Source organism: Periplaneta americana, chromosome 2 (assembly GCF_040183065.1).
Source record: "Periplaneta americana isolate PAMFEO1 chromosome 2, P.americana_PAMFEO1_priV1, whole genome shotgun sequence".
In the NCBI taxonomy this organism is placed as follows: Eukaryota; Metazoa; Arthropoda; class Insecta; order Blattodea; family Blattidae; genus Periplaneta; species Periplaneta americana.
This window is the reverse complement of record NC_091118.1, coordinates 183,867,151-183,891,824: the sequence shown is the minus strand read 5'-3', so window position 1 is coordinate 183,891,824 and position 24,674 is coordinate 183,867,151. Positions and strand designations below refer to the sequence as shown.

General features: G+C 35.2%; 2 protein-coding genes across 3 annotated transcripts in view; both read right to left on the bottom strand.

Annotated features, from left to right (window-relative positions):
* The window catches only part of LOC138694900 (cytochrome P450 4C1-like), a 61,601-nt gene extending 52,934 nt beyond the window's left edge, over positions 1-8,667 (bottom strand). For both annotated transcript variants that reach the window (XM_069819075.1, XM_069819074.1), the window contains exon 1: positions 8,559-8,667. The gene's annotated coding sequence lies outside the window, so the exon portion shown is untranslated. The remainder of the gene's footprint in view (positions 1-8,558) is intronic.
* Positions 8,668-12,088: 3,421 nt separating this feature from the next.
* The window catches only part of LOC138694897 (cytochrome P450 4C1-like), a 61,861-nt gene continuing 49,275 nt past the window's right edge, over positions 12,089-24,674 (bottom strand). The window contains exons 8-12 of the mRNA XM_069819071.1: positions 24,392-24,501; positions 24,225-24,293; positions 16,198-16,366; positions 15,937-16,116; positions 12,089-12,712 (exon numbers count right to left, since the gene is read on the bottom strand). Of these exons, the coding sequence (XP_069675172.1) occupies positions 12,540-12,712; positions 15,937-16,116; positions 16,198-16,366; positions 24,225-24,293; positions 24,392-24,501 (701 nt within the window). The 3' untranslated portion in view covers positions 12,089-12,539. The remainder of the gene's footprint in view (positions 12,713-15,936; positions 16,117-16,197; positions 16,367-24,224; positions 24,294-24,391; positions 24,502-24,674) is intronic.

The window sequence follows — 24,674 nt, the reverse complement described above, 5'->3', positions numbered from 1 at the left end:
ATTCTGTTCGCGAACCGTAGATTAATTCCTGAAGTCAACGACCTGAATATTCCACCTGTGAAACTGGATAAAACAATCATCCCGTTTAGCTCTACCGTAAAAAATCTCGGAGTGCATTTCGAATCTAATCTTAGTTGGGATACGCATATTAAATATACATGTAAGAAGGCATTCTCTATTCTCCATTCACTAAAAAGATTGTATCATTATCCATCTAAATTAAAACAGACGCTGGTACAGACACTCATTCTACCTCACTTCGATTATTGCGACGTTTTGTTCAGTGATCTCAGGATTGATTCCGCCCAGAAACTACAGCGTGTTCATAACGCGTGCGTCCGCTTCATTTGTAATGTTCGATACTATGATCATATCTCACCTTCTTTCGAGAAGTTATCATGGCTTAGGTTACATGAGAGGAGAAATCTGCACTCACTTTCTCTCCTATATCGAATTATGCACACTTCATCCCCCTATTATTTATTCGCTCGTTTTCATACTCTCTCTCGCTATCATAATATTAATACTCGATCACAACGCGATAACACGCTAGAAATTCCACTTCACACATCATCTCTGTATTCCTCATCTTTCGCTGTTGCTACCTCTCGTCACTGGAACTCTCTGCCGCCTGAAGTCAAGGGCTGCCGAACATTGAAATCTTTCAAATCCAAGTTAGAAAATTATCTTATGACGAGTTGCCAAACTAACTTACTATTATGACAAGTGTTGTATTGCATGTTTCCACGTATTCACAATTTTTTTTTTTTATGTTCTAGTGATATTTAACTTATTTTATATTTTTGTTCTCATATTTTCCGATAATGGTATATCTCTAATGTGATAAGTTGAGCTATATATAAACATAATTTTCCTTACTGTGTATACTTAAAAATATTGTATTCATTGTATGCTTTGTACTGCACTATTGTATTACTACTATTAGTATTATTATTGCTATTAGGCCTGTTATTATTATTATTTTATTTATTATTATTATTAATATTATTATTATCATTATTGTTATCATTACTACTCTATTTATTATTATTATTATTATTATTATTATTATTATTATCAATAATTCTTATTTTTTTATACTTTGTAGGCCTCATTTATTTTTGACCTGCTGTTGACATTTTATTATGCTTTTTTTTTTTTCTTTCTTTCTGTATGTTATATATTATGTCTGATTTCTTCTTACTTGTTGTTTACATTTTATTATTATTATCTTATTCAGTTTTGTGTGTACTTTGTAAATTTGTAGTGTTTCTATAACGCAGTTTTTACTCCTGGTTGAGTGTTAGAGAAGGCCGTATGGCCTTAACTCTGCCAGGTTAAATAAATCATTATTATTATTATTATTATTATTATTATTATTATTATTATCATATATATTGCCTTGGGAGAGGCGAGAGATTTGTTTAAATTAAATAATGTTCATACCCAAGCTCTTATCTGTTGTGTTTCACAAACAAAGCTTGGAATGAAATCATCTTCAGCAACAATAAACATTCCTAATTATGTATCCATGTTAATTTATTCTCTAATAATAACGTTGATATGCTGCCTAGCAGTTCTCAGAACTTGAGGCGATACTAATACGAAAATGGATCACGGATATACCACAGAGCGCTTAGAAACACGAAGCAACCAAGAATTCTTAAAAAAGATAACGTACTTCTGAGTGATATAATTGGTTTAGTTTTAGAATATTTAAAATTTCTTGTAAAAAATTGTTTAAGTAAAAAAACTCCAAGATTTATGTGTTTATAATAGATTTCCTGAAAATATGTATTTACATAATTTTTTGTGAAAATATGTGTTTTTATGCGAAATAAAATTCGGGTTTTAAACTTGAAACTTCATGTTCGGAATTTTTAACTTTGTTAATTGTATCTTAAAAATATTTATTTCAGTCACTGACTTCACAGCATAGGTTTAAGGTGCTATACCTTTACATTACATATTTTAAAAGACGTATGAACGTTTTCGTTGGTCTACGCCAACATCATCAGACACGAAGTACATTTCAGCAATACAGTGCTCTCTACATAATATCTACAAATACAAAACATATTTAGTAGCATGCAAAATGGGACATATTAAAAAATCAACATTGCTGTGATACACATTGACATTCTATATGACTGCCTTCATTGTCACTTACTTAAAATACACGTATAGATTACAAAAAATATTGATTTACATATATATAAAGTCTTCACATATGAGATAATAAAATGACATAATTTAACAGTGATAAAAATAATAAAATATAAAACTAAGATAAAAAGTAGTATGAATATGAAGAGTTGCAAAATGACAGTAATTACATTTATTATATTCCTATTTCTGTTTCACAATAATATATAATTCCACCATTCAGAAACGTATGCATCGTGGTTTGTGTCACGTAATTATTTGAATATTTTTCAAGTTTATATGGTTTTATTATAAATGTCAATTGACATTTATAATAAAACCATATAAACTTGAAAAATATGTCAATTGACATTTATAATAAAACCATATAAACTTGAAAAATATGTCAATTGACATTTATAATAAAACCATATAAACTTGAAAAATATTCAAATAATTACGTGACACAAACCATGATGCATACGTTTCTGAATGGTGGAATTATATATTATTGTGAAACAGAAATAGGAATATAATAAATGTAATTACTGTCATTTTGCAACTCTTCACATTCATAATACTTTTTATCTTAGTTTTATATTTTATTATTTTTATCACTTTTAAATCATGGCATTTTATTATCTCATATGTGAAGACTTGCATTTATATATATATATATATATATATATATATATATATATATATATGCAAATCAATATTTTTTGTAATCTATACGTGTATTTTAAGTAAGTGACAATCAAGGCAGTCATATAGAATGTCAATGTGTATCACAGCAATGTTGAGTTTTTAATGTCCCATTTTGCATGCTACTAAATATGTTTTGTATTTGTAGATATTATGTAGAGAGCACTGATATTGCTGAAATGTACTTCGTATCTGATGATGTTGGCGTAGACCAACGAAAACCTTCATACGTCTTTTAAAATATGTAATGTAAAGGTATAGCACCTTAAACATATGCTGTGAAGTCAGTGACTGAAATAAATACTTTTAAGATACAATATAGACTTCTCTGAAAATTAAAAATGAATTGCAAAATTTGTTAATTGTGTTTTATCACACGCAAAAAGAATATTTAATTACATAGGAATCCGCTCCTTACTTATAACCATCACCCGAGCCCTATCCGAAGATTGGCAAATAAAGCATAGACCAGAGACCATAGGGATCAGGAACAGCTGCGAGAGAGATCACTTCTGTAGGAGCATGATAATGAGTAATCTATCTGTCTCCCACGTAAAACAAGTAATCATGCTCTGTGTCTATGACAGAGTACAAACGAGATAGATGTCGTTACGAAATACGAAGTCGAACTAAACAATAACTTACGATACTGGTGCTCTGCTGTTCTGGATGGGTGTCGGGTACACATCTAATTGTGTAGCCTATGCATTTTTTTTAATCCGTACTTATTTCGCGGAAAAATATAATTCGCATTTCTTTAAGGTCTGAGGGCCGGTTTGTCCAAGTATTGTTAGAACACTTAACGACTGTTAAACCTTCAACAGTTTGTTAAATACAGTTTTTCCATTTGTTCAACACCAGTTTGGCTTAACAGCTTCTTAACCGTTTGTTAACTTTAAATGTAGGATTTCAGGCCGTTAACTCATTTAACAAACAGTTAAACATGGCGGATAACACCACAGCTGTTCAGACAAAAGTTGTGAAAATAACATGTTATGTTTCTCTTTGAGGAATGTTTAGAGTAAGGGCCGGTTTCACCAAGCTTCGGTAAATCAGTCCAAATGAAACATTAACTAGTACTGAACATTAAAATATTTACACGAGTGCGTTTACATGTGCGCTGTCTCCGTAGACCTCAAGCTGAGCTCCTATATGTGCCTCGTCGCGCTAGTTACGTCACTACTCTCTGATGGCGCAGTCAGTAGTGAGTTGGCTTGGCATCCCAGGGAGCCGTGTTCGAATCTCGGTGGTAACCTTTTTTTTTATCAACGTAACTAATTTTTATGCATGTTACCTTTCATTTTTTTTTAATATTGCGTAGTGGAACGAATTATTTCGCAACTCTGGCTCCACTAGGAGAATTAAAAAAACTCTTGGGAGATCAATTTTCTTCCCGAAATAAAACAAAGATAAACAAACAAATTAAAGAAAAATAAAAGAAATACACATGTGGATCTAATACATTGTCCACATGCCACCGGCGTCTATCACTGCCTGGCATTTTCGGGGCACTGAGTCCACCAGATCGCGGAAATAGTTCTGGTCCTTAGCGAAATCTTCCCAGGTAGCCAGAACTTGATCCCAGAACTGATCTGGATTTTGAGGTGGGATGTCTCGATATTTGTCAATCCTCCTCTTTTTCATGCTTTTCCGTGAACCGTCTTTGAACGTATATGGCGGAGTGCGCGGGGTGATTATCCTGCTGGAAAATTAAATTTCCATCGGAAAGAAAACGATTATAAATTCCAAGAATCCAGCTCTTTCGCTTCTGTTTTAAGCCAGTGCAAACATATCTTATCGCAAGCTATAATATAATTCTAATAAATGAAAGTTAATATACCAATTAAGTTTTGTTATGTTTGAATGCACATTATGTATTAATTTACTAATATTTCTTAGGTATACCGGTATGTAGTTATAATAATCACTTTCATGTCTTAAAATAAAACTCAGTTGTATGTTACCTAGTTGACTAGTTTCAGCTTTGTCTCAGCCGTTTTTATGATATTCTAACCTACAATCAGCTTCTTCTAAAATTTTGAGTACCGGTACCACGATCTTCGTGACGCGGTATCTTTTGTGAATTTTTATGTCATTCAAATTTTCAAAATGATCGGTTTTTAAATGGTTAACATTATCTCCATTTGACTCTTAATTTTCGAGCAGTTCCAGATATAACAATTCTGCGTCGAAACGTTCCGCCATTTTATATTGCAACTAATGAATAATTAAAAATTTAAAGACGGAAATTTCTATCACTAAATTTAATGATAGTTTTACTGGTTTGTTAGGCTAAAGATGCTTGGTGAGATATAAAAATGATTTAATGAACCAGTAAATACATTAACGAATCATTAAAACCTTAATGAAGCTTTGTGAAACCGGCCATAAGACTGGTAATATATAATTTCAAAAATATTTTGGAATATTAATATAGGGAAGATAATCTTTATAAGTCAACTGATTATCATACTGACACTTATTTCGATGCTGAGCTATTATCCATTTAATATTGAGGAAATGTGCGATCTCAACGTGGCAAGAAATTGAAGTCAGATTTGAATATCCTATAAACAGAAATAGGCCACTTGTTCCAATTCACCAGCTACTATTAACTCTAGATTCTATGTTACTGGCTCTTCAACTATAGCCGATGTCAATAGTGCTTCAAAATACGCAGTGAGTAAATAATAAAATGTTTCAGCAGCAATTGCTTCTTTAGGACTAAATTACATATAATTTATACATGGACCTGAATTAGAGAATTTTATATGATACGGAATTCTCCTCGGGGTTTTGTGTACAGTTGACTACACACACATTCGTGTAATTATTGTCACCTGGTGGTAATAATGCTGAGTTTTTCTAAACAGAAATTCATATTTAGCATTATAAAATATAACCATACTTATAATAATTATTATTATTCAATAGTAGTCAATGCAACTTTCATTTATCAACTCTCTGTACTGTATGAATCATGGCTACTGTAACAGGTTACGATTTTACACATTTTTCATGACATACTCTACAGTACAGAATTTAAATAATAATAATAATAATAATATCAGCCAATAAGAAGTTGTCTTATATATGCAAAATCATTACCAACTGCTGTTGAGTATTTAGAATAATATTAACGACAGTTAAAGTTAAGTGTTGGTTATTTTAAACAAAATTATGTTGGAAAAATGAAAAAAATCTTAACAAAACGTTAAAAATAAACCAGCTGTTAATTTAACATTTGTTAAGCCAAATTAAACATTACTTGGACAAACCGGCCATTAGTCTGACAACCATAAGTGACTTTCAACCCGAGCCCGGCCCGGGCAGACCTCTAGCCTACAATGCACTATACACTATGTAACACTAAGCACGCCAACATGGAGTAAAAGCATATCGGATATCTAGGCTTGCCAACTGTCCCGTATTTTCCGGGACAGTCCCGATTTCGACCATTGCGTCCCGCGTCCCGAAATAGTTTGCACACGCATCAACATGTCCCAATTTCATTGCATGTTAGACATACACAGCTGATTTTCGTTCCTATTTTATTGTTGGATTTAGTCTGGATTGGAAGATATTTCCGAACAGTCTCATACAGGTGTGTTTCCAATATGTGACGAAACGGAGAAATGACTCTAGTATGCATGTTGAACGCAGAAATTTAATTTTCGTTGATGTGTTAACAGAGTGCCGGGTGCAATGATCATACCTACACAAGTTAGGGCAGGTTTGATCAGAGTCTACAGAATATTTTATGAATCGTCTATTCTTTGTGCTCATCTTATGGGCTATTCCGTTTGAAATCGATCAGTAAAAAACCTCACATTTTTTATACCCTAATTTTTTCTCTATTTATACAAGGTGCTGAGGAGAGTGCATTTGCAAAAATATACTATCGAAAGTCAAACTGTTTTCGTATAGTTGAGCGATAAATTTAACGGATTTTAGAAAAACAAGCCTCTTTCAGCGCTCAGAACTCTGGAACCATTATTTTACTGCAGAACATTGAACGAGAGCTCATTTTGAAGCTGACATTTGGTAGGTTATGATAAGAAGTAATCTTTTTTATTGTATACAGAGAGAGATAATCTGATTTTACTTACTTTTAGGCTTTTTACCCATTTGTAAAAATGTAAAAAAATATTGTGAAAAAACCTTGCATTATTAAGAGAGATTCGGCATTGTTTGCTTAGTGTCACGGCAATAAGTTTCGAGGGTATTAAATAAATTATTTTCATACGCCTGGACTTGAACGGCGCAGTACTGCTCGCACTGGCCGAGAAATGAAGATAAGCGAGCTTTGGGCGTCATTTTACTCCTGTGTTTATGAAAACCTGTGATAAAGCTAGCCCAGCTATGCGCTACTAAACGAAACATCACGTGTTTGTCTCCTGGCCTTGCTTCCCTCGGCTAGATCCCTCCTCACAGTCAGCTGGTTAGCTCACGCGCATACTATATATTTTCTTTATTTGATATTTTCAATACTTTCTTATCAACGGTGCACCAGTAAAAAATATGTGTTTATTTGTACTTTCAATGCGGAATCTAACCATATATTTTAAAAATATTTTTTCGTGGGCAAAGGCGTCTTAATGAAGAAAAGTCTAAATTTTTCCATTTCCATAAAAAGTAAGAAAAACTGTTTACATGTCAATATAAACTTTAACTTTTCAGCATCAAAATAAACCATGATTTTGATCATTGGGTGAAAGGGTTTCGGAGCCACAACAGTTTAAAGTTGCTAATTTTATGAAAATACGATACATTTAAATATTTTTAATTTAAACACTATGAAGTTCTGATGCCTCAAACTTTGCACAAAGCATGGTATCACAGTTGTCTACGGACAGAAAAAGTTTCATTGTATTTAAAAATTGCAAGGTCAATTTTCTCTACATTTCGGTCGATTTGAGATGGAATAGCCCTTATGCACTTTGACTTTAGTTTGGCGCCATTCAATATTATGTCCACTTTGTTCCACTTGATGCGTCATTCTTCATTGTTTTCGGCGGAAAAGTGGGGGGGGGGGGAAATTATACAACCACTTCTACAATAAATATAGATATCAACTACAAGAACAACAATGATTTGTAAAATACCGCAGCCCCTCAAGTGTGATAAGATCTGATAGCTCTAGTAATAAATCATGTAAACATCTGTGTGTTTTCCGAGGAGAGTGGCTGAAATCTTTTGTGTACGTACGTTAAGTTAGTTCAGGTTACGTTAAGTTAGGTTAGTTTATATCACATTAGTAATTACATCAATATTATGAGTTCCTAGTTTCCGAGTTAACGTTTCTTTTTATAAGGAATTTATGTTGTTTTTCAACTTGTTTTGTGGTGATTTTGGTATTTTTTTTTTTTTTTACATATGAATCCAGATTGTTCTATTAATGGGTGGAAATAATTAGTGCAATAAAATTGTCAGTAACGTTTGTGTCCCTCATTTTTACTTACGAAAATTGGCAAGCCCTTATCACATAGAATCTACAGATAACTGATTAATGCCCACACTGAAATATAATTCGACTTCACAGTTCTGTGTCACACGCCACTTCAAGTCTATGGTACAGTTTTATTGAACACAACTGCTGGACTAATATCTTATTTAAAATTACCGAAACTGTTAAACAATACAGAAATAAAGTAAGTTGTAATATAGCACATAATATATGTTCTTTAATATAAGTAAATGTAACTTACTTGAGGATGTGAATTTTGCGGTGTCGAGGCAGAAGTAGTGTGTGCGGCTTGTTCCAAGGTCGTCGACTGCCCAAAATTGCTTGTGTGCAAGGTCGACTGCCAAAAAATATAAAACTTTTTGCTTCTTTTTTAACAGATTATACTTACGTAATCAATATCTTGGGTCCATAATTACAGACATTTTTTCATCAATAGGCTACATGACTTGCCTCACCTTCAGTTGCGTAAAAGGAACTAATTTGCAGGAATTATTGTGACGAATGCAAATCTGTAAAGTTACAAGGAGATATGAAACAACTACAAATTTTACATATTCTTCCACAAAAAGAAATGCCCAAATGCGCAGCGAACTCGCGTGTTGTTACTCTTATTTTTAAGTTTTGGATTTCGGCGCATTCCAGAATTGTAGTGGAGTGAAATTCAAACGACGTTGAACCAAGATCTACTTCTTCAGAAATGAAAATTTCTACTGATCCTAACAGCTTTCGTCTATAATTTTTACGATATTTTTTGCATTGAAAACATAGAGTAATAGTAATATGCGTTACAAGAGCGGTATGTTGAAGTTTTCATGTTCGAGGAAAAGTTTGAAAAAGCGAAACGTATTTGAGCTTTTTTAATTTCCGAGAATTGAAAGAAAACATACCGCTCGTGTATCGTACATTATTTTGTGCGAAGGAATTTCTAATTAGTTGCAATGAAATCTCCATCTTGGTTTCTGTTCAATGACGACAAATTTTCAAAACAAAAATATCTATCTTCAACATTGTTGCTTTAAAATGTTTTCTGTGTTTACTATACTCCAGCAGGTCGTGATATACGTCTGTCTTTTTTTCCCCCAGTCTATAAATGCGAACTTAAAACAAACGGTAAGGTTATGTAATGATTTATTTTTCATTTTAATATTTTAACAATATTATGTTATATTAGATCCACAACTCCTTCGGTCAAAGTAGCCACCATGATGAGTCTGGAATCTTGTTTATTTTTTCACGGCTTCCTTAATGTTACTTGCATCACGAATGCAGTAACTTTAGTGGAGTTGTAGAGTTTACTTAATTTTTGCAAATATTTAAAAACAATAATTAACAGTGCAATTTAGGTGAAATTGCAGTGGTAAGTTTCCAATTTATAATTATTACTATATTGAACGTCTCTAAAAAATAATATGTTAAAAGCCTAAAGCAGTAAAATCAATATGTTACTTAAGCGGTAAGAAGAGGGAAATTGTTATGTGTGTTAGGTTGGGAATACTGAATGTGGAATATTAGACTTTCCGCGGATTGGTTTTGTGCGGAAACCAAGCAAATACGCACGATCTCGCACAAACTAATTTTTCAAGGCCTTGCGTTTTGTTTCATTGTAGGCCAATAGTAACTAAGTAACCTCAAGAATACAGTTTGTTGGTGCTCCAACATTTTACGTAGCCAATTTAACTGTTACACATTCAAAAAATATAATTTAGTGAAAGTTTGTGTTATAATAAATCCAATACAGGGCTCCTACCAAAGAACTTCCCGGTTTCGAACACATGTAATTTACGTTCTATGAATCTGAGGTGTATGAAAATATCACCACTGGAAAGAGAAACTCAAAAAGTTTAGTTGTGACAGCATTGTTTTCCTAGTTGGTATCACTGCCTCATAATAGCGCATATAAACAAATTTGTTCATTGTTGAGGCGAAATGGCTACTATAGAGGACAGAAAAACTTGATTTTCGTGTGAGCCAGTCGGTTATTAATATGCAATGGCAATACCGAACAAAATTTGGTGCAGTCCCACCCAATGGGCCTACAATCCGTAAATGATACACCGATTTTAAGGCAAGATTCTTCGCAAGCGGTAGCGATTTCATCCGTACCGACTACAGTTGGTACCAGCCCTAAAACACGAGAACGAAGAAATTTCTGCATAAGTATACACACTTCAATCGAAAACGATGATGGATCTGTTCGTTCCGTGGTGCTTTCTGCCGAAGCCACTTTTCATCTTCGTGGTAAGGTGAACAGATATAAGTTCAGTACCCTGGGTTCGGAAAATCCGTATATACCTACGTCGCATTTGATTGTGCCGTGTTACCAAAGGGGGGACACATTGAACATGCTTAAGGTGAGGAACTAAACATTTTGAGTTTCTCTTTCCATTGGTACTATTTTCATGCCCCTCAGATTCATGGAACGTAAATTACATGTGTTCGAAACCGGAAAGGTCTTTTGTAGGTGTCCTGCATATCATAGCAGCTAAGATGGTTGAAAGTGATTATGCTGATATGTCTTTGGGCACAAACATTGAAGAGTTATGGAAAATTGGCTTTAATTCTTTGGTACTGTTTTGTCCTATAATATCACTAATGTTTCGCAATTTTTTGATAGGCCTTGATATGTGTTTTCACACAATTACAAGCCCTTCATTATTTTTTTAAATATATTTCGTCATTTTAAGAAGCTTAAAGTATAAATTAAATATTGCAATGCTGAAGAAATTCCATTTCGAAATGTTTATGACAATCACATTTCGTAACTCCTGACGAAAATATTTTGGCTTACCATCTAGGTCTGTATAGAAATTAAGGATGCCTATATCACCTACCCTATTCAACATCTACTTGGAGAATTTAGTGAAGAACAGAACGTGGGAGGAGTGATAGTAGGAGGAAGAATAATAAAGCGTATAAGATTTGCTGCTGATATGGCGTTGTTAGCAGAAGAGAAGATGATATTAAGGGATAAGCTACTAAATCTAAATGACAGCTGTGAACGGTATGGGATGAAGATAAATGTCTACAAGACGAAGACCATGGTCATAGGGAGAAAAGTAAAGAAGGTAAACTTGCGAATTCTAAATGAGACATTAGAGCAAGTAGACAGCTTCAAACTCTATTTTTTTGTCTATGGCTTCTTGGGGAGTACTATAAGCAGTAACATGAGCTGCTGGTAAGAAGTCAAAAGGAGAATAGTAATGGGAAAGGAAGTTTTTAATAGAAAAACTACCATGTTCTGCGGACCACTGGAGAAAGAACTAAGGTAGAGACTAGAGAAGTGCTTTTTGTGGAGTGTTGCATTGTATGGACAGAAACATAGACATTACGACGAAGTGAAAAGAAGCAGCTAGAAGCATTTGAAATGTGGATATGGAGAAGGATGGAGCGTGTGAATTGGACAGACAAAATAAGAAACGCAGCTGTGTTGGAAAGTGTGGATGAAGCAAGAATGATGCTGAAACTGATCAGAAAGAGGAAAAGGAATTGGCTGGGTCACTGGTTAAGAAGAAATTGCCTTCTGAAGGATGCACTGAAAGTAATGGTGAACGGGAGAAGAGTTCGTAGCAGAAGAAGATATTAGATGATAGACGACATTCAGATATATAGATCATATGCGGAGACAAAGAGGAAGGCAGAAAATAGGAAAAAACTTGAGAATGCTGGGTTTGCAGTGTAAGACTTGCCCTTAGGCAGAACGCTGTGAATGAATACGACAAATAAGTACAATAAGAGTATACTGGTTATAAACTTTATTACAAAAGAAACCTTTTTTACATTTGTTTAAAAAAATTCTTGTGACTAATGTAATTTTACCTTTTTTTAAGGCTTAATTGAATGCATATTATTTTTTATTGTAGATTGCTATATTTTCTTAAATTGCTAAATTTGGTGTTAATTATTTGATTTTATTTATACTTTGAATTGATTTCTAGAATTATAATGAGGCAGTAAAGTTGAATATGCACATTTTTTAATATTTCGTAACGAGTTCAAAAAACTTGTTATTCTTAAAATTAATAAATCAACAGCATGTATTCAATAATTAATTTTTAAAATAACATAGTAAACCATAATTGACTAAGAAAGTGATCTTTCTTACGTTCAAGAAGACAAGATGAAAAATAGGCCCAGTGTTCTAAAACTTACCAGGTAACAAACAAAATTACGAGAAAAGTAATAGAATGGAACTTCTCCCATTCTGAATTTTCCCATTCATCATTCAATGAAAACTACTACATCTGTCTGTCAGTTTTATTTTCAATGGGGTTATAGTTTGTATTACAAGATCTATTACGAACTGAATTTCTTCTTTGTAGTCGCTTTCCAGAAGCTTGAATTTCCTGAGCACATGTGACAACGTGCATTTTATCTCCAGCATTGCGAACTTCTGGCCTAATGAATACAAATTGAATGTTCCCTTTTAATTTACAGCCATTACAGTATGACGAATGTGACATAATAATTACAAATCATTTGATTAGTTTCCTTTTTGAATAGAAGAAGTGTTAAAAATTGGAAGGAGTTACGCAATAATAGACCAACAGACAATTTAAAAAAAAAAGAGATATTTACACAAATCTGTTGATGGCAAGCTAATTTAACTCTGAAAAAAGCAAGAATCCGATATCTGAATTTTGCAGCTATTTATGAGCAAAAATTTGTTTATTGCATAAAATTCATTTATTTATTTTGCTTTGAAATATTAATTTAACCGCTGGTCTTTTATTTCAAATCGGTTAGCCTTTTTTTAGTATTATTTGTGCTATTTTTTGTAATAGTATGAATGTTATAATACTCCTTGCATAAGATGTTATATAAAAAAACAGATTTATTTCAATGGTCAGTATCTTGAAACAGGTTTCTGACGCTTGGTCTTTAATTGCGTAACTCCGTCCAATTCATTTCTTGTATATATTTTGGAAGAGAAGTGAAATATAGGCATAACATTTGCATTTCCTTAAAAGTTTTATTTTGGATGAAGAGTGTTTATTATATGTTATAATAATGAAATTCACCTAATTTCATAATTCTCATCTAGACACATTTTTTCGACATAGAATCAAGATTTCTCCATCAGCGAAAATAGTTCGCTGAGTTCTTTTGATTCTCGAAATGGCAGTATGTACAAAGTATAACAAATATAATTCTGTAAATTTTAATAGCTTATTCCTTGGATAGAATACAACAAAACATTCTAATGCCATAAGAGTCCCAAATTAAAATTTTCTTCTGCAAAAATAATTCTGATTTTTATTCTTATCATTAGAGACACTGATGAGGAATGATTTATCCCATTGCAGTTTTCAAATGGAATGGACGGTTTTCTTGCAAATTACATAAAAACATTACCACAAAGGATATCGTTATTTCCTGTAGTTAGGAAATCTGGCAACCCTACTAATGCTAACGTAAGATTATTTCGTAATATGCTAATATTGCCTCCTTTTTCAAGTCGTCAACTCTTACCAAATATTATCAAAGCAGGAGAATTCAGCAGGAGGGTCACTCCTAAAGTAATGCACAACATTTATTTAAAAATTACATTTTTATCCTAGAGCTTTGCTACTTTCACAGAATGTAGATACATACATTGGGAACAAAATGTCACTTCTCCACATAATCCCCGTCCCTTTCACTTGCCTTACGGCACCTTGGAACGAGAGCCTCTATGTCTGCACGGTAAAAGTTTGGACCAACACGTTTAAGCTACTCTTTAGCAGCGTGCACGTGGGAGTCGTCATCTCTAAAACTCGTTCCGAGAAGAGATAGTAATCACATGGTGCCAGGTCAGAACTGTAATGCGGATATTTCAGTGTTGGCCATCCAAGTTTCCTCATCTGGTCTGTGGTCTTGTGACCGACCTGTGGCCGTGCGTTGTCGTACTATAGCAGAACATTCTGCTTCTCCCGATGTGGTCGAACACAACTGAGTCGAGCTTGAAGTTTCTTGAGAGTTGCCAGATACGCGTCAGAATTAATGGTGGTTCCGTGTGGCATGATGTTCACAAGCAAGAGACCTTCTGAATTGAAAAACAAAGTAGCCATAACTTTCCTGCCGAAGGCGCAGTTTTGAATTTCTTTTCGTTTGGTGAATTTGCATGATGCCACTCCATTGTCTGCTTCTTTGTCTCCGGTTCAAGATGGTGGAGCCATATAATCTCCACCATTCTCATACTGATCCAAAAGTTCGCTGCACTCAGTTTTTCGGGTTTCTTTGTGGGCTTCTGTCAACATCCTTGGAACCCACCTGGCACAAACCTTTTTCAACCCCAACTGTTTCGATATTCTGCAGACACTTGCTTCTCCTATTCCAACTTGGAGTGACAATTCTTTCACTGTTACGCGTTTGTCACCCACAACCATGTTGTTAACGCACTGTACATTGTCAGAACTTCGTGCAATGCAGGGTCTGACGCTGCGAGGAGTATCCCGAATATTAGCGTGCCTTCTTTCACCAGATAATCTGCTTGCCCACCGACTAACCGTACTGCGATCGACAACTGCATCTCCATATACCTTCTTCAACCTCTTGTGAATGTTTCACACTCTCTCGTTCTCACAACACAGGCAGTCGATAACGGCACGTTGCTTCTGACGAATGGCAAGTACAGCAGCCATTTTGAAGGCGTGCTATCGTGATGCCACTCACTCACGGGAACGACTTAAATCAAATATCAGTACAAGCGGGAAAAACATATCTATGACTTCCATAAATTCCAAAAGTGCATAATAAAAAAATAAATAAAGACGTGCATTACATTTGGAGTGACCCTCATAATGTACTAACTGAATCTATCTATCTATCTATCTATCTATCTATCTATCTATCTATCTATCTATCTATCTATCTATCTATCTATCTATCTATCTATCTGTCTGTCTGTCTGTCTGTCTGTCTGTCTGTCTGTCTGTCTGTCTGTCTGTCTGTCTGTCTGTCTGTCTGTCTGTCTGTCTGTCTGTCTGTCTGTCTGTCTGTCTGTCTGTCTGTCTGTCTGTCTGTCTGTCTGTCCGTCCGTCCGTCCGTCCGTCCGTCCGTCTGTCTGTCTGTCTGTCTCTCTATCTATATCTATGGTCCTATCCTATCCTCTCTAATCTATCTGTCTGTCTGTCGATTATGAACCATGCCTTGAGCTGGGCTACGTAATGGTTGCTTCGGAATTACTTTCATGTTTGCATTCTCCTACACACGTTCAGTTCTATTCATAGCTAGAATTTGAAATCTGATATAGGACTAAAAATTCCAGGAAGATACAGAATTCCTTTACAATTTGGCGACGTATGCTCTGACGAAATTGCATAGAATTCGAATTCGTATGAAAGGCATTCACAATTTATTGTACTATGAATTGTGATTTATTCACAGGATGCGTAAGTAACAACGGCTGTCTTAATCCTTACTCGTTACGTTAAGAAACACAACGTGAAACTTCAATTATAAAGACGAGCACATCTTAAAAACTGTCTCACTAAATCTGTAAGGACATTTATTTTAAAACAAAGTAGATCAAGTATAATGAAACTCATACTAGTAAAGTAACAACCCAGATGTAATACAATGAACAAATATTAGGCTTGAAAAATAAAACGGTCGAGAATGTCTTTCTTTACAGTACGTACCTATGCAATTCCTGGGACCAGCAGAGAAAGGAATGTAGCTGAACGGATGTCTTCCAACGCAGTTCTCTGGCAGGAAACGATCTGGATCAAATTTCTCAGGATCAGGATAAATATCGGCTCTTCGCATCACCATGAACGGTAAAGGTAATACAATAGCTCCAGCAGGCACGATGTAGTCGCCTGTAATGCACACTTGTAGCATTTGAACATCTTACAGGACTTTAAACATCACGATTTCAAAGCAGATCTATGAACACCTACCGAAGGACATGTTGTCTGTGAGTTCTCTCGTTAAAGTTGGAACACTGGGGTATAGGCGTAATGTTTCCTTAATCACCATTTCCAAGTAGTTCATGTTCTGAAGATCGTGATATGTCGCGTTTCGATCAGAATCTCCAAAAATATTCTTCAGTTCTGCAACAACTTTTTCCTATAATAGAAGCGACAAAATATGTTTAGTTAAAATTTTTTTCAATACCTGAAAAACATAATTTCCTTGTTTTGCAGTAGTTTGATGATTATATGAAAAATTCGACTGCTTGACTTTTTAAATAGCGTATGAGTCTAGACTTTGAAGTTCAGGTCCCGATCGAGGAGATATAGGTTGATTGATAGCGGAGTGAGAGAGATGGGATATGATGATAGAGCAGACGTCTCCAAAAGCGTACTCGCGAGTAAGCCCCTGAACGGAACCGAAGCCAGTACATAATGAGCGCGCTACGCCTCACTCATCCCCACCTGTACTGTACTCAATGTTTATGCGTAAACGAAGAGCAGTGGCGGAATGCCATCATCATTGTGTAGGTTGGCGTGTTCCACCTTTTCACAATGTTTTCTAATCATGGACGTAGTATATTCAAGGATGAATAGGAAGAGACAATTTTTTTGAGTTAGTAGGAAGAATGTGAAATGCTTAATTTGTTCGAAAATTCTTAAGGGTGTGTTAAAATTCAACATGCGACGATAATACTCGACTCTTCACAAAGAATATCATACAATTACAGGCATGTTGGACATGTGAAAATAATTTATTTTGCTGCTATCTGTATGACTGTTGTTTATACATAATAATCAGTATATTACAATACGTTTACACTCAGTTCCGCATAACAAACATACAGTTTTTCGTTTAGTTTTAGGTGAAATGCGTAGGCCTACAAATATTTTGATAAATATAAAAGAAGAATATACAAACACAAATCACTCACGTATCCTTAGTCTTAAACAAAAAAGCTTCTTGCTAGCTGTGTTCTAGCTTGGAATATTAGAAAATCAATGAAGTCCTTTACAGAAGCATCATTTGTAAAATCGTACATACAGGACGTTACTGAAATACTGTGTCCAGAACAAAGTCAAAGTTTAAGAAAATTAAATTGTTTCCGATTACAGTTCAGAGAAGGAATTTCAAGATTGTAAATGCAAATGAATCTGAAGTCGAAACCACAATTAACCAGTTTGTAGCTTACTCACATGCATTGCACGAAAGCACAGATAGAAATGACGAAGCTCACTTAGCCATCTTCATCCGAGGAGTTAATGAACATTTTACTGTGTCTGAATGTCTTCTAGATGTAATTACAAAATACAACTGGAGAAGGTCTTTTCCAGGCACTGAAAGGCACCATAGAACAGAAGAGGTTGAATTTGCAATGGCTTGTGTCTATAGCAACAGACGGGGCTCCAGCTTCATAGTATTTCAAAATAATATACAAGTGTATGATATTTCTTATTCTTTTGATGTTATTATTTGTAAATTTAAGCAGACCGTTGCCGCGATCCCCCACTGATCGCTCCTATCTGTTGAGGTACGAGCCTCTACCCCTTTTCTAACCGTGCAGCACACTGTGTTCGGCGGGCAGCATCGAGAGCACGAATGACGATACGCTTTTTGGAGACCTTTGTGGTAGAGAGTGGATTAATCTTGCACAGGACAGGGACCGATGGCGGGCTTATGTGAGGGCGGCAACGAAATTGCGGGTTCCTTAAAAGCCATTTGTAAGATAGCGGAGTGTTGGACGGAGAGAGGGGGATCCAGGCTTGTTTACTTTCTCCGGTCTGGTTGACCAAGGCGAGTGGAGCCGCGGGCGTAATGTGAACTATCGCGATGCGCTATTACGAACGCAGGAGCAGTGGCGCCACGGCTCCGGGCTGCAGGACTCCACCGGCCTTGGTCGAGTAATACTTACTAGCACTGAAGCTGGGACAGTTGAGACTGCGTGAAGTCATTGCGATGTCGAGAACGAAATTCAATGAATGCATGAAAATGTTTCTCTATGTCTTGTGAATTTAACAAAAAAATAAAAAAATAAAATGAAGCTTAAAAATTGAGATCTTTTACTAAAAAGTTGGGATTGAAAATATTTGTAAAAAAAATAGAAAAAAAAAATCAAAAGCCAAAAACATTTGTGAGTTATATATTTGGATTTTGTTAGTCCTTTACATAGTAAACATGGTCTCAAAATTTTGTTGACAAAAATGATTAGGGAAAAAGTTGTCATTTTTAGTGGTGTATCCCCTTAAGTCCGTTAGTTTTCTTGTTTTAATGCATTAAATTTATCACATTTCCATAAAAATCCCCAGTTTCAAAGGACGTACACATATAGACATTGCAACAAAAATTCATATTATAGCTGAGGATACGATTTTCATGTCTATGCATGCACCATATTTTATATTAATTTTTAACAGGGGCATAAATCGATTTATCGATACTTCATAGACATTCCCATGGAGAGCATGACTTTTAATTTTGGGTTACATAAAGAAGTGTTCCTGTAAAAAAAAAAAAAAGTCGTTAAATTAAACCGTATTATCTACGCACAAGTTCCGAGTCGGGTGATTGTGCGCGCACGCTTCGCTTCTGTAGGCGTGACAGCAAATATTTTCCTGCATTACTAGCAGAACGGAAGATTAGTTTGTCTAGCCCTTCAGTACTCGCGTGGATTACAATAGTAATCCACTGATATTTAATCCTGTATTACGTCACCGCCTGCAGCACTGCGTAGCTGAGCGTCAATGCAATTTCTCGTCACAGTCTAAGTGAGGCATTACTGGTGTTTAGACGTATTTGTCGCAACCCTTTGGAAAGTTATACGGAGTTTTATCAAGTTATACGCAGTTTTTCCGAGTGGATTACCATTGTAATCCACGCGAGTACTGACGTCAGTTTCTTGCTCAGGTAAGTGAAATAGTTTTTATATGGTTATGAGTGATGCAATGCAGGAACTTGATGAAAAAAGTGTGTGATATCGTTCCATCCTCTTTGTAGTTGGCTCCAATGGGTACGGAAAATACAAGCAATATTTGCAAGTGGCTAGATGAAGATCTGGATGTTGGCATTGAAAATGAAAGTGATGATGAAAGCAACAAAGAAGATCTTTTGAATGAAGTTCACGATTCTAATTCAGAACAAGACAATGAGGAGGAGGATGATGATTATGGTGATGGTGATGAAAGACTAATGTCTATAAATGATGGAAACTGCTATACGGGAAGAGACAACACTACAATTTGGCAGGAAGAACCAGTATCTCTACGAGGGAGAAGAAGAGCACAAAATATAGTGATTCATTTACCGGGCCCTAAAAGAGCTGCAAAAAATGCGCGGACACACACAGAGTGTTTTGACTGCTTTATTGATCAGACAATAATCAATGTAATAGTAAGGTGTACTAATATTTATATTGAAAAAGTGAAGCGTAATTACGGACGTGACAGAGATTGCAAATTAACAAATGACGTTGAAATTCGAGCACTCTTAGGTATTTCGTATCTTGCTGGTGCTTTGAAATCGGGAAGACTGAACGTAAGAGAACTATGGGATAAAAATGGCACAGGTATAGAGTCAATTTACCTGACTATGACCTATAATAGATTCCAATTTTTGTTACGATGTCTACGCTTTGATAACATTCATGACAGGCAGGAAAGAAAAGAAATTGATAAACTGGCTGCTGTACGTGAAGTGTTCGAGTTATTTGTTCAGAATTCACAAAGGTGCTACATTCCAAGCGAATATGTAACTATAGACGAGCAGTTGGTTGCATTCAGAGGACGATGTCCCATGAAAGTGTATATACTTACTAAACCAGCAAAATATGGGATCAAAATTTTTGCTATGGTGGATGTGAAAACATATTACACTCATAACTTGGAAATTTATGCTGGTATTCAACCAGATGGTCCATTTCACCAAAGTAACAGTGCACATGCAGTGGTGAAGAGGCTGGTTCATCCCATCAAAGGAACAGGAAGAAATGTGACCACCGATAACTGGTTCACGAGCATACCTCTGTGTTTAGATCTTCTAGAAAATGACAAAATTACACTTGTAGGAACCTTGAAAAAAAAAACAAAAGAGAAATCCCTCCTCATTTCACAACTACTCAAGACAGGGAAGTTAACAGTACATTGTTCGGATTCAATGAAAACTGCACAATTATTTCGTATGTACCAAAGAAAAACAAAACAGTGTTAGCATTATCAACCATGCATTATGATAAGGCAATGGATGAGGAAACAGGAGGAAGCCAGAAGCCTGAAATAATATATTTTTATAATAGAACTAAATGTGCTGTGGATGTCCTGGACCAGTTATGCTCAGCCTATGATGTAAGCAGAAATTCACGCCGCTGGCCTCTGACTATTTTCTTTGACTTACTAAACATAGCAGGGGTCAATGCTCTTGTTGTTTATTCTGCAAACAAACAAAAAATTCTACGGAAAAACTTCCTAAAAACCCTTGCTCTGGACCTAATGAAGCCACTAATTTCCGAGCGTATCACCCAACAGACAATTCCAAGAGAAATAAAGAGAAGAGGAGAGCAACTGTTAGGCATTCCACAAACAGGTCAAGAAGAAGGAACACGGCCAGAAGGTATTGGTAGGTGCTACATGTGTGGTAGAACAAGAAACAAGAGCACAAGACAATCTTGTTCCCAGTGCTTGAAGAGAATTTGTCCTACTCATTAAGATGTAATTTGTTTGAACTGTGTAGAAGAAATGCATAGGCCTACTCAGATAATTGAATCAGATGTAGATTAGACTCACGTGTGTAAAGTGTGTAATGCAAACATAAACATGAAAGTGCATCAATATCCTTATTACAATACACAAAAACATCTGTAAAATATTACAAGTGAAGTGAGAATGATTGTTACATCCCTGAATTTTTTCATTGCTACACCCCTGAGTGAGGTATTCGGTTATCAAATATGACGTAAGAAAGGTCAGCAGTAGTGAACTTGCGTTTCCCGTGGGAGACATTAAGAGAGATCAAGAGTTCAGATGACCTTCAAAAATCGAGTGAGCAACAATGCTAGATAACCTACATAATTATGATGATAGTGAACTAACTCATAACTATGATGCAACAATAAATTATGACTCAAAGACACGACCAGTGTTCAAATATTATGCAAACATGTCACTTGAATGCAATTTGTGTACTATCTATTTCATTATTAATATTTATATTTAATACGTTCCGTTATGCGTACCATATCCATTCTTATTACTGTAATAACTGAAAACAATATATTTCTTAACATTTAAATCTAATTCCAAAGTTTAAACCTTGTCTGTAAACAAAAACAAATGTGGATTACCATTGTAATCCAGGTGAGTACTGGTGTTACGGAATTTAACGCGAGTAACGAAGGGCTAGAGCAGTCCTGGGCATAAGAGTGAAAGGGACGGAGAAACCCCCGCCCATGACCTTCTTGCTTACACTTTATAAACTACTGTCCACACTTCACGAGATGATCTCTGCGAGGGGGAATGGTCCTTGCGGGGTAAGAGGCGAGGGTAAGGAAATGTACAATAACTTAGCGCGTCTGAAAGAGCAGGTAGATGAGGGTGGTGCCATTGACTGGCTGGGACAAAGTTCAGTGACACGCGACCTGAAAACGTTGGTTTTGCAAACTGTGCAAGCATTTTAGTTACTGTTGACATTTTATTGTAAGATGTTGGTGTTTTGAATACTGTGGATAACAAGTGTAGTTTACATTAAAACATTCTTAAGTCAGATTTTAATTTCTTAAGTTAACTCAAATACCGTGTCAGAATGGCTGTATTACGCTTTAATTAGGCAATTATCTTAAATTAGTAATTTAGTTAGACAATGAGTTACGAATTTGTTTAGTCAGTGAAATATTTAGTTAAGTAGTTTTAAAGCGTAGTAGAGTTCTGTTTGATTTCAATAGTGTCACATATCAGTTATCATAATGTTTACAAAGCGTAAAAATGGAAAAACTATTCATAGTGAAACACGACAAAGTATAGCGAATGTAATAAAGATGTATGGTGAAGAAGAAGGCAGAAGAGATTATTGTGTCCTTTGATGAACACTACAGAAAGGGCTGCTAAATACGCAGGTATTTATTTATATTTTGTAATTTAATACTAATTTCATTTACACTAACTTAATAATATTCTCATAATGTCAACATTAAATTATTGAAACTTACAATAACTTCAGTTAACCACGGGCGTGACTTCGAGAGGGGAACAAATTTAAAACTTTAGTTAGCTCAAAAGTATACATGAAGCTTTAATATTTCGTTTATATAACATGCAGCATTATACTCTTAAAAATTTTAATTCCTGTATATTAAAAAATCTTAATAAATTTAATAATTAAATTAATAAATTAAATTATTATTATTATTATTATTATTATTATTATTACTATTACTATTATTAATTAGTATATTGTAAACCAAACATATATTTACTTTGACTGGTGTAGTATAACACTGTCATTGAATAATTGCTTTCCGTAATTAACTTAATTATAGATATTAAATGTATAATATATAGCCTGTATGAATTAATAATCCGGATACAAAGTTAATGTTTTACTGAGGGACAATGTTTTCACTGTAGTTGATAGCGACACCAGTGGAGTAACGGTCAGCGCGTCTGGCCGCGAAACCAGGTGGCCCGGGTTCGAATCCCGGTCGGGGGAAGTTACCTGGTTGAGGTTTTTTCCGGGATTTTCCCTCAACCCAATACGAGCAAATGCTGGGTAACTTTCTGTGCTGGACCCCGGACTCATTTCACCGGCATTATCACCTTCATTTCATTCAGACGCTAAATAACCTAGATGTTGATACAGCGTCGTAAAATAACCCAATAAAAAAAATAAATAAAAAGTTGATAGCGAAAGTTTAGAGCACACAAACCCGGTTCTGTCTCGATGTTTGGTTTGAGAATGGGGGAAAACCTTGCATTCCTTGCTCGGATCATCTCTTGAAATGTGGACAGTAACGTACATGTCTGTGTGATGTATCTTGTCTCACTGTGAAAAGAGAGAGAAAGGAGATACGTCTTACTTCGTCTGTATTGTTATGGCGATGGGGGAATGGAGCGATGCCGTCCATCCATCCAGTGGCGGAAGGGACCAGTTGATACATTCAGTAGCGCAAAATAAAATTACAAAATATCTCTCTTTGTACTGTGTAGTTCCGTCACTGAGCTTGTCTTTAAAGAAATTGAGTTCCGGTAGCCTGTACAATAATAAGGTTTTGAAAGGAATACTGAAAATTTACAACCCTCCTATAATCTCCACCCTCATTTGAAGGGACTTGGTTTTATTGCTACTGAGACAAGATAAACCTTACCAGGTATAAGGCTCTGTGCATCAGTTGTGGATCTTAGGCGAGCAGGGAGAGCCGAAAGTTCGTAAAAGATATGATGCCCGCCTGATATCCGCTACTGGCCCTCCTGTCTGCTCGTACCGTACCAAAACAGTACTGTCTCAGCCGGAGAAGGTGGAGTGGGGAATAAAAGGGTGGTCTGCAGTGACTCAGTTGAGTTATTAGCGCCCAGCACTGGTCTAGAGTGTCGTAGCTCCTATCATAGGCAATCAATCGTGCTGTAATTGTTCTTATTGATAGTTTAATGTCCAAGGAAAACATAGAAGAAATTCGAAATCAATATATATATTTTTTAAAAGCTATAAAAAAAAACTAACGTTTTTTTTTTTTACATTACTAGCATTATAAATTGGGAATAAATCACAAAATGACATGAAAATCTCGAATACATTTCTGTCTTATGCCATGACATAATGATTTTTAGTGTTTATAGCGCTTATTGAATAAGTAAGCTAACTATTAAACATATTTGTTTTTGTTTTTCGTAAAGACATTTCACCATAATTCATATTTTATTTAAATTACTGTGGATATTGTAGATAAGTAGAAACATAAGAGAACAGAAGTTGTGTTAAAATAATAATTATCTGTCAAATCTTAATTATCTGTCAAGTTTCTGACTGCTCTTACCTGGACATCAGGGTGTTTTGACAAATTCCAAAGTGCGAACGAAAGAGCTGCCGTGGTTGTATCTTGCCCCTGAGGAAGAGATATATTATTTCACTCATACTAGTCTTCATTAAAGAATTGAAGCGTTTACCTAATAATTGAGAATATTGTGAAGTGGAGATTTTTACCTCGAACATGAAAGTGTCTACTTCCTCTCTGATCTCTTCGTCTGTGAGTTTGAATCCATCTTCTGATGTTTGAAGCATCAAATCAAGCAGTGCCAACCGGCGCTTAATACCTGAAATCATTTTACAAGGATGATCAAACAAAGTAAATTCTTTAAAAATATTGACTATTTTTCCGCTACTTCTTTTAAAATGATGACTTCACAGTACATACTACTACTACTACTACTACTACTACTACTACTACTACTACTACTACTACTACTACTACTAGAGCCCGATCGCA